The sequence below is a fragment of the Cryptomeria japonica genome, chromosome 6 (genome assembly GCF_030272615.1).
Source record: "Cryptomeria japonica chromosome 6, Sugi_1.0, whole genome shotgun sequence".
Classification (NCBI taxonomy): Eukaryota; Viridiplantae; Streptophyta; class Pinopsida; order Cupressales; family Cupressaceae; genus Cryptomeria; species Cryptomeria japonica.
In genome coordinates, this window is record NC_081410.1 from 251,020,872 (window position 1) to 251,032,624 (window position 11,753).

The 11,753-nt window shown below is 36.6% G+C and overlaps 1 protein-coding gene across 3 annotated transcripts in view; it reads right to left on the reverse strand.

The window, feature by feature from the left end:
• LOC131037314 (separase) overlaps positions 1-11,506 on the reverse strand; it is a 103,190-nt gene extending 91,684 nt beyond the window's left edge. For all 3 annotated transcript variants that reach the window (XM_057969425.2, XM_057969434.2, XM_057969415.2), the window contains exons 1-3: positions 10,581-11,506; positions 3,230-3,407; positions 3,010-3,117 (exon numbers count right to left, since the gene is read on the reverse strand). In XM_057969425.2, the coding sequence (XP_057825408.2) occupies positions 3,010-3,117; positions 3,230-3,407; positions 10,581-11,314 (1,020 nt within the window). In that variant the 5' untranslated portion in view covers positions 11,315-11,506. The remainder of the gene's footprint in view (positions 1-3,009; positions 3,118-3,229; positions 3,408-10,580) is intronic.
• Positions 11,507-11,753: the final 247 nt, after the last annotated feature.

Genomic DNA, 11,753 nt, shown 5'->3' on the forward strand with positions numbered 1-11,753 from the left:
TATGAACACCATCTTTGTTGATTTTACAGCAGTCAGAACTGAAGGTTAGACTATGTCCTTGATCACACAATTGATTGACACTAAGTAGACTGTATTTCAATCCATCAACAAATAACACATTCTCAACTTTAGTCTTACCATCACTCAGCATGAGTGTACCTTTGCCAGCTACCCTAGCAGAAGAGTTTCCACCAAATCTAACCTTACCACCAGTATATTTCTTGAGAGTTAAAAACTTACTCTCATCTCTTGTCATGTCTCTGGAGCAGCCACTATCCACATACCATATATCCTTCTCATTATGTGCAAGAAGAGTTGTTTGTACAATCAGAGACTTAGTTTCAGCCTCCTTCTCCTTCTCCCTCCATACTTTGGTTTCTTTCACATTGTTTTTATCATCCTTCTTTTGAAAAACTGCTCTGTCATTCTTACAAAACTTTGCACTATGCCCAATGTTATTGCATTTATAGCAAACATAGGTATAATTTCTCAGAGGAGCAAAAGAATTCTTGTTTGCAAAACTGAAATTATTTCTAAAAGACATCCTACATCTTGCAGCCTTGTGTCCATAATAGTTACATGCAAAACATTAACCATGAAAGAATGAATAATTAAACCTGGTTAAGTACACTTGCCTAGCACTGAAGGGCTGTCTGAAAGCACTATTTATGGTTTTTGTTGATGAAAGCTTTGAGTTTTCTCCATTAGAAGTCTGCTGTCCCACCTTCGAACTTTCTCCTTCTTCAAGACCAACACCACTCTTGTCTAAGAACTGTTTTTGAGAAGCTAACAGGTTGTCCAAAGATGGTGAGCCTTTCTGATTTATCTCTTCATGATTCAACAATGTGGTTGATCTTTCTATCTTCCTTAGCGAAGCTATCTTAACTTCAAGTTTTCACAACTTTCAGCCTTTACTTTAATCTGATTTCTAAAATCCTCTTCAAATTTCTTAGCCTCATCAATCTGAAATTTCAGATCTTTAACTTGTTTTATTGCATCTTCAAGAGCTTGTGATTTAGCAGATTTTTCTTCACGTTCTTCTTTGAGATGCACTTTTAAAGCCAGATTTTTCTTCTTAGAAATTTTGATATCATGAAGAGCACTTATTAATTCTTGCTCTAAATCAACTTCTCCATCTTCTTCTCCAAGATCATTTTTATCATCCTGCTTTTCTGTATTCTCCAAAGTGTGCCATAGTTATGAGGGCCAAGATCACAAAAATCCTCCTAAGATGAAAGCGACCTCTCCAAGTGTTTCCATTAGCAATGTGATCCTAACTATTTCCATGTTTCTGAACAAATTAACTTGCACCAATAGCATTCTGTGTTAGGCATACATGTTTCTGGACTTCGCATTTGTATCTTATGAGGTGATTTGTAATTAACACTGTTATATTTTGAGCTGAATCTAAGAAAATTTATACATACTAGGTTTATAGTCCCTACTATAGATGAAAAACTTGAAAATTTAGTCAATAATTTGTGAGCAGTATGTGTCCAGCAAGTTGCAGGCAAGTTTCCAGAAATTCACTTGCCAAAAAACTCACCAAATTTGGCAAATCCAACAAGTAAACTCACCAACTTGAACATTATGACAATCACCAGCAGAAAGCACCTAAAGACACCTCATTTTTACATTTTCTCCTTATGTTCTTTTGAACTAACAATATTTTAATCCAATTGTGTTCATTTTCAGGTGATTTTGACCAATCCGAATGATGGACTGATTTGGCTAACTTGTTCTAGGTCTGATCATTTCGATTTTTTTGTCATCAGTTCCTTCCATGAAAGCCAGCCACTAGTGTTTACAACTTTACATTGTACAATGTTTAAATTTTTCAGCTTTTTCCTTTTTGCTAGGGTTTAAATTTCACTTTTCTGATAGAGAAATGATACTGATAAGCAACAGAAGTGGTCGCAAGGCTAGTGACCCACTTGGAAGCATTGCACCCCAAGTAGACAGATAAGAATACTGGTGTCCAATTGTTTTGGGTTATGCATGAAAGAAGGCATCAGTCACCTCAAAATTCAACATACATGGATCACTGGCCAAAATGTGCAGCTCTGGGATGCAGTGGAACTTAAGGTTACACAAGTGATTGATTTAAGAATATCATATCACATATGACAGTGATGTGTATTGAACTAGTGTATACATATATTATATATAATTAGTTCTCTAAATTCAATTTTATGTATATTTTTATGACTCTTTGACAAATTATGTGTTTTTACCTTTTTAATGTTTTTGCTGAGTTTTCACAAAGACCCAGGTCAGAGCCAAATTTAAAGCCTTCCAATCTTTTGCGAAGTCCAAGTTTTTGAACTATGGTTCCTACATCCTTCATGTCCCCGATATCAACCCTTTTAACGCATGCAAACACATGCATTCGTTAACAGTGCATATGGTTCTCATTTGTTTAAGTGAAGAATACCTTTAAGAGTTTTGCAATAATACACACAAATCTAGCCTTCAATGAATGTTATTTTGCTGAATTGCTAGAGCACTGTTTGATGTAATTTAACACAATTAACTTAAGCAAAGAGCAGTTATGTTTAAGCCAATATTGGCATAGTGTGCTGGTTGATTGTGGTGTTGCGGTTCTTGCCACCAAAGTTTCAAATGCCCACACTTAAAAAGAAAGAGCACTTAAGTTTATTCCCTGGTATAAGACAACTCAAAAATCTACTAAAACTGTTGTTTGTTTACTACAAAGCAGTAACTTTTAAAATTAAGGTTTCCCTGTTCAAAGACATAAAACAGGAAAAAACAATAGTATTTATTCAAAGCAAATATTACTTATGAATACTCTTGCACAAGCAACCCTAGAAATAGAATACAATAATAAGAAATCTTAGCTTCATATGTACATCCAAACATAAAATATCTACAAAAAAGATAGGGAAGAAACAAGATCTAAGTTCAGAAACAAGTTACATAGAAAATCTAATGACCTTGCACGCAAATTGAATGTACATAATACTCATGTATAACTTATAGATTGCTAACCTGTAGACCCTTGAAAATAGTATTCACAGCCAATTTGCATATGTCAACAACTATGGAAGAGTGATCAGGCCCTCCAGAGGCAAGTTGGCGACAAATTCCACAAGCTACCTGCATTCTCCCATTGTCAAAACCATAATAAATAGCATCCACAAAACCTCGTCAAATAAACCATTAACGTTAAAAAACAAGCCAAATTTCCTATCGACGTAATTACACCCACCTTTACAAACCGATCCTTCATTAAAGAACGAGCACAATTGTCAAGTGCTAAGAAAACAAATGTCCTCGTCAACTCAAGATCAAAGTAACAAGGTTCAGATGCCATAAATAGAACACATTTATGTAATCCTTTGAATAGCATGCTCCGATGTTTTTCAATGGCGCTCTTGTCTGAAACCCTGCGAGCACAAATATTAAGTCAAAAGAAAACACAAAAAAAATTTGAGATCTCATTGTACAAGGCAAAGCAATCTCCATGAATTTCTAATAAAGCATCACCAATGAAATAGCTGGTTGAAAAAAGTCAAAGGTTACACAGAATGGGAAAATCCTATACAGGGCTCATTCAAACTAAGACACAAATCATACTTCGCTCTGAAAATCCAAGGGCTTCAAGTGTTGGAGGCACATGCCCATGTCAATTGGCAACCCAGCCTTTCATGCCTAAGCAAAGGGGAAATCTATTAACAACGGTACCATTTTTTTGGAATATGCCATGGGATAAATTGTGCAAGGGTAAAGGAATTAACTACTTTTGGGGTGTCAACAAATTCCCAAATGTTAGCCACTTAGATGAATATTCGAGCGAAAGTGCCAGATAATTGATGACGCAGATCACTGCTTGAAAATGTTTCTGAGATTGTCGGAACCTTCAACATGTGTGCTCCAGTACCAACAACGAGTGAGAAACAAAGCAGATAATTCCCTAGCCAAACTAGCGTCTATGGGTCAAGCATGTCACACTGGAGAAAACCATCATTAGTATGGCAATAAAGTGGAATTAGAGCAGCTGTTAACAACATTATTCAACATAAAAAAGCAATGTTGAGGTTAGAATCAGGAATTTGGGAGTGGCCATGCAGAAAAACACCCTTTGATCAAATATAATAATGCAAGCTTTATATTTTTTTATTGGGTCTTTAAAATGTTATGATCACATTATGACAGGAAGTAAATGAGTTAACCAGAAACAGCTGCAAGCATTTTCTATTCTCACAAGGTGGGGCAAGAGAGGGAGGGGTAATGGGATGGGCTTCATTATGACCAGGAGCCGTGACTTCTCAGCTGATGCAAATTCATACATCTCCATTTCTCCTTCAATACCATTTTGGATACCACCTATCCCATCTGGCCTGCTTAAATTTTCTATGTTAACTCTAGTTACAAGCATAGATGAAGGATATTTAAGCATCGATCATTGATCTAGCACCTTGATGAGTGGTTTCTTTCTTTCTCCCCTGATATATACATGCATGTGATCTTTTTTTCAGATATGACTTTGTTTTAACTTGGATGGTAGAATTTTGCAAAGAATTGGGACTAAGTATTTAGATAGAAGAAGGTTCCATACATGTGGCTCAATCCTTTTTTTTGGCTGATCGCAACTGCTGCACTTCCAAGATGACTCGTGAACTTTTCTCTTTCTGGTTTTATCATCCTGTTAAGCTAAATATGAAAATGGGTTGTAAAAATACTAATGTGAGGTCAGTAATTGAAATGCCATTTGACAAATCCACACCAAAGAAAATGGGCCCTAAGTTAAATTTGAAACCTCTTGCTGATACTACACCTGCTGCATTTGTAAACTTCTAGCCCCGTTTTGAAAAAATAGAATGAAATAATTCTGCAGAACAAAGCATGTAGAATTTGTTTGAGAAAATGGGGGTCGCGGGTGCAAAACACCTTGTCCCCAGCCAATACTGCTTCAAATCAGACTACAAAACTGCTTAGTGCAAACCTGGAGAGCAGAATGGGAAACCTGCAGAGCTCCACAACCATTCTCGCTAATGTAATTGAGAATACCAGTGGGAAGAGGATAAAAAGGGCCAATGGTAAAGTTGTTGGGAGATAAACATGGTGTGAAGAAACTACAGGGTGATGTTAAACACCTTTGGAAGCTGGATTGCAGATCAAAATACCATCTATTTGTAGGAACCCATACTAATTGCACAAATAACAGACCAGAAAAATACTCCAGCAACAATTAGATTTTTTTTATATTTTGTATAATTCCCTGCTAACATACAAAGGGAGGTCTATCGATCTAATACAGCTTACTGGATACTCCTAGATACTGCTTTTGAGGGTTTTCATACCCAAGATGATAGGTTAACACATGCAGTGTTTTGTCTCCAGTATGCCTAGATGCTTTAGCAATGCCATTAACACTGAAATGAGAGTTGAATGTTTGTTAATTTTCCATGAAAGAGCCTTCTCTTCTTCCTTAATAATCATCAATTATGGGAAGTTAGTCCAGAAATGGTGGCACCTAAAAGACTATTCATTTCCTCAAACATAGGCAACTAACTGAACAACACCCACTCAAAACTGTTGAGGAACAATTATATGCAATCAATCCTAAATTGGTGGCATTTAAGTTTTAACCAGTCAGTCTACCCCTCAATCAGTGTTCTTCTACTGATAGGCACTGAAGACTCGACTGCTGCTCAACTGGGAGGTACAAAATCCTCAGCGACTGCTCAATTGGAAGGCAGAAGACCTAGTTGCCTTATTAGCAAAATGCACCATACATTTCTAACTAAAAATTGAAAAACTACTAGTTTATATAATTGCTAATCATATACTGACAGTTCATTCATCAAATAGCTAGAGATTGAAAAGGGGGACATTTCAAATCCCCTCTTCCCAAATTTGCTCGCCCTCAAGCAAGCAAAGCTGGGTGATCTAGGATATCAATAGATTCCCATGCACAATCTTACAGCACTTTGTACTGCAACTACTGGTGTTACCTCATCTTTAGCCAGACAGATTTTGTTCTTTCTTGCATTGGGGATTCCTTCCAATGACTCAATGAATTCAACATGCTTGCACAAGATGCTCAAGCAAAATTCAGCAAGTGGAGAAGTTAATTTTGGGTTTCAGAATCTTCACTTTGCAACAGAATTCCCACTTCCACAACCTTTTCCTTCTTGCTCCCACTAATGCTTTCTTCTACCAAGCGCCTGGCAGTAGAAAATGGACTGGCCCAATCTCTTTTCTCTTTATCAATCATGCCTTCAATGTTAGGCTAAGGCCTTTGCCGACAAAATGAGGACTGTTTATATTCCAACTTAAAGGAAGCAACATGTGCAGCCCACCTTGGTCTTATTGCATAAAACCTATCTTTGGCTGAATCTTTATTATTCTGGTCTTGGATTTGATTCTGGGGAGCAGCATCCACTTCCATTACACCTTACTCTGTAGCTCCATCATTACAATTATGTCTTTTCTTTTGTTGTTTAATTTGTTAACCATCTTTGCCGGCTGGATCTGCTGGTTCGGCAATAGAAAGACTACCGCCGCCCATATGGTATTCTGCATTTGAAGGAACTTCTTTATTCCTGCAATATCTATCTGAACGATTTCTCATTTCTTCATCTTTTTGCAGTAACATGGATTCAGCAGGCTTTGGAATAGGACTCACTGCTTATCAGTCATTTGCAGTTGAGCTCCCCTCTCTCTGTAATGTTTTAGTTGGATTTGTGTTTTATATGCTACTCTGAAGCTGCAACTTTTTTCACTAGATCAGTCATTCTATCTTGGTTCCTCCAATTTCCATCACTTAATCTCATAAAAATCTATTATCGAAATCCATTCCATGATTCACAGGCTGGTAAAATCACAGCCCTGATACCATTGTAGAAACCCCTGCTAATTGCGCAAATAATAGACAAAAAAATACTCCAGCAAAGATTTTACATTTTATAATTGTTTCTAACCAGAGTAGCCGGAAACTTCGTTGTCCCTCCCTGGACACGCGTATCCCCGTATCTGTTCCCGTATTCGAAACAAATATGTATCCGATACAGCTTGGATACACATTAAATAATGTACCCATATGTGCCCAAAAAACCTTGATTTCCAACCATGCTGGATACTATGTGATTTGGTTTTTTTTTAAATTGACGGAAATCTTTCTAGATTTAATTTTAAAAAACTTAATTCATGCACTTTAAAAAAAAAAATTGGTATAAACAAAACCTACACCCAATGAGAAAGACAAATGAAATATTTTTCTATTTGAATGACCCATTTTGGGGGTTATCTTCCAATGCAACTCTACTATTTTTGCATATTGTAAAATGTTAAATCAAGTTATCATTATTTATGTAGCAATTATGTGTCTATATTTGCTTTTAAAGTAATGAAAATCTCCTCAAATAACTTAGAAAACTGTATTAAATGTATGTGTATGTGTTTTTTTATGAATAACGTATCCAACCGTATCCATATTGGGGGTCTTAAAAAATGGCCATATCCGTGTCCATGCAACTTTGTTTCTAACAACATAAACTCAAAGAGAAGTATACCAATCTGATATAACTTGTTGCGTACTCCCAACTTAAAAACTCTATACTAACTGATATATAGTCTTAGTCACAGGTTTAGTCAAATTTCATGCTTGAAGTTTGAAATAGGTATGAAGTTCGTAGAAATTCACGTCTATGTTCATACAGAAAAAGCATCAGTCTTTTTGGAATTGTATTTTCACAAAAATATTATCATTAGAGTTTTTTCCAGGTTTTGAAAGAAATTAAAAGTCCACGCAGTCAAAAAATGAATTCGTTAAGCTAGGGCACAATTTCTTCAGCAGCCAACTTCACACATTTCTTCCAATCGCTGCAGCGTGCGACAGTAGCTGGAAAAACAAACCACAAGCCACGCATTTCTGTTGTGTGGAACAAACCACAATTCATGCATTCCTTGGCACAGATTTCTTCAGCAAAATTTCTTCGGCCACTGAAGCAATTATTTGGCAAGGATTTCTTCACATATTTGTTTCAGCTTTGGGTAGGTGCTCAATAAGTCAATAGTTTAGGTGTTTTCTATTTATTCATTACAATTTTTTGTTTAGGTCTTTCTATGTTATATAAAAACATTAAATATTATTTTATTTTTATTAAAAATTTATTAAAAACTTAACATTTAATAGATTTCTATTATTTTATTTTACTTATTTATTTTCAACATATTAAATTTAATATTTAATATATATATATATATATTTATAACACAAATTTAATGTTGAATTTTTATCCAATTTTTTGTCCTTGTTGAATTTCATCCGTAAGTTATTGTTGCCTAACACGAACTCGAATTCGAACCTTATGACTTAGTATATAGTGCTTTTGAGGGATTCTGTCCCCAGGATGATAGGATCACACCTGAATGTTTCCATCTCCAAAGCACCCAGCTTCTATAACAATGCCACAAACACTGAAATGAGAGTTAAATTATTGTTAATTTTCGAAACGTGTCTTCTCTTCTGATTTATAGAACCAACTATTAGCAATTCTCAATCATCGGAAGTCAGTCTGCACTTAACTGAGCAGTCCTTTCATCAATTTCAGCACTTAACAGTCTTAACTGAGAAGTCCTTTCCTCGTTTTCAGCACTTAGCTGAGCTCTCCTTTCCTCAACTTCAGCGCTAAACTGAGTAGTCCTTTCCTCAATTTCAAGTACATAACTGAGCACTTACACTCAATTGATTGAGGTGTCTAAACAGACAACTGTCAAAACCGCTCCTCAATCAAAATCAGAAACCAAACAGTTAACTGACCACCGTCACCACCTTATCACAGTCCACTGCAGACCTAACAATCTGACCACATGCCAATCTTATCTCATAGTCCAAACCATCTATCAGAAATTATAAGCATACCCATCTACACTACTTCTAGGCTGACAAAACACTCTGTGAAAATGGAGGCATTACACTATTATACCCAGAAAGAAAGGTGAAGAAGTGTGCATGAGACAAGGCAGGATCTAAAGCACAAAGTGGCACATCAACAGGGAATAAAGGAGGATGTGCGGAAGTTTACCCAAAATCTTCTATTGTCTGGTGGAAGTTGGGGTCCAGCTAGGGGAATCAAAGAAAACAACTTTTCACTTTCACAAGTGCCTGTCATACAGCCATATCTTACCTAGGCAAATACACATAGCAGACTGAGAATTGGACAACCAGGATGTTACAGGTCCACACCATTGAAATAGTAGAGTGGTACAATTTCTGGCCTTGCTACTACTGTTGGTAGCTCTGTTGCATGTAGTATGATGAATTATGCCAGTGCTTCAAGCCCTACAGACGATTAAGTTCCTCTTTATGTTTATCCTGCTGGTTTTATATTACTTGCTAACTTAAATACTGTGATGGTGTCTGATTCTGTTACAAATAGTTTTGAAGTTGCAGTTCACCACCACAACTAGAATCATTATATTTGTTCTATGACTTGTAGAAATAGGCCTCTTTCTCTCATTTTCATGCTTTCAAGTTTCAACGTTAGAGGTAGACCACCTTCAGTAGCTATCTGGTTCTTTCGCTTGTTGCTTCTGTTGCCTTCTGTTAATATTTGAAATATGACAAGGATAGCACATCTTGATGTGTCCTAGTTATATTTCATCGTAGTGCTGATGAGGATCAATCTTAGCCTTACAAAGTACAGGGCATAATTAACTAATAAATCCTTAATAAAATGTTAGGATACACCCTTCCAAGGGACAGACCTCTCCAAAATTTCCAAAAGAATTGCAACTAGTCTAGCCATAAAAACTAAAGAATGCATAGTTTCGAGGGACTACCTTAAATTATATTTGACTAATTGGTATCTTCCCAACAACATATGTTTATTTGACTAAAAATGTGCATTTCATGACATTCTCTTTAATGTCTCTTTGTGTTCACAAATATGTATCAATCCCTCAAGCTGCCCACCAAGGTATCATAAAGTAAAGTTTGCAATTGAGAATGAAGGAATCGTGTCAATGTCATGTCATAAAAGCTATATCAAGCAAAAGATTTTACACGACGGAATTTCCTTAGGTAATCACCATAATCAATTTTATCTTGACTTCAAACATCAAGAAAGCAATTGCTTGACATAGCTTTCAATGTCCAGGCATTGTATCTACTGCTTGATATTTTTTATTCTTTATTGTTTGTCACTGTTTTATACTCTTGTTCTTCTTGAGCTTCGCATTACTGTCCTGGACATGCAGTAGGCACTCTTGATGTGCAACTTTTTCAGAATTTTACTGGTTTTTAGTGGCCATTGGCCATCTTGAATATGTATGGACATTAATTTTCTTGACGTTGATCATCTTGTGTAACTATGTCTCTCACTTTCTTTGGCTGCCAATAAGTGGCATTTCAACTGTACTTATACGAATTCAATCAGTTATGTAATTTCAGCATTGACAAATAAAAATAATTTTAGCACAAGAAACAATATTCAACCATCTAAACAAGCACCCAGAAAAAAGATACAGAAATCTGAATCCATTACAAACAATTTATTTCGTTCCGCCTCAAACCCTAAATGGAAAATTCAAAAATCAAAGCACCATTTTACCTCTGCCACGGCATAAGCTGATCAATGAACACCAAAATCTTACGGTATTCATCAGCAACCTTGATCTTGCTTTCTCCGGTGCAAATGATCAGGTCTGTAACCAGACCAAGCACCAACCCCACAAGACCTGAATCTGCAGTCTCTGCCAGCTCCCCACATAAATCGACCCCATTTTCGTTCTCCTTTGTTTTCTTCAATGAAACCCCAACATCCTTTTTCCTCCTGGAAGAAGTTGTAACTTCCTTCTTCTTCACCGAGCCTTTCCTAGCAGAAGCCACGAGCTCTTTTTTCCCTCTTTCATCCTTACAAAAGATATTCACCCTTAACTTGTGGAGTATAACCCAGCATTCCTCCCTTGCTTCAGTAAATCGCTTCCATGCCATCAAACGCCTCACCATCCAATACCTCTGAACTTCTATTTCGTGTGGATTCCCCACAAGACACGTCCGTAGGGCATCGAGACAATCTAGAGCGAATTTCAGTGCTCTAAACAATTCTTCAGCTCTTTTCTGCTCCGTTTCTGAAGGTGAAATTCCGTGGGCTAAATTTTGACAAGAGATCTTCAAGAAACGGCCCAAAAACGGTACATAACGCTTGGCAAGCCCATGAATTTGTACCGTAGACCCTTCAAACCCCAACAGCCCATTAAGAGGCTCAAGATAGCTTCTCAGCTCACCGTAGAGGCCGGCCACGTTGGAGCTTTCCGCTTTGGAAATAATGTCAGCTGCTTCCATTGAGAGTTCTGATGATGTGCGAATAACTTCAAGGTTATGGCTGCAGGTTTTCCTCAGTGTTGGATCTGATTTTGTGTGGTGTTCGTCTCTGCTCCTTGGAGTGGCGAGGAGAAACCCTCCCCTGAATTCAAAAACGGAGCGGGAAGTTGTTTTCGCAATTTCAAATCTCCAAATGTATTCAGAATTACTTTTTTAATTGTAATCCTTACAAGCAATTAACTATTAGCAATCAAGATGAGTCAACTCCTATTTACATTTTGTATGTTTAGATTCACATATTACAATTCACATTTGAAAAAACAATAAATGATCATTTTGTAAATTTTGAGATCTTCATCTAAGCTAGCCCTAAAATTCTAGCACTTTGTCTAATTAGTTTCTAGCATTTGTCACAACATATTTCTATTGTTACTTGTCAAGTTAAGTGCTTAGTTTGATT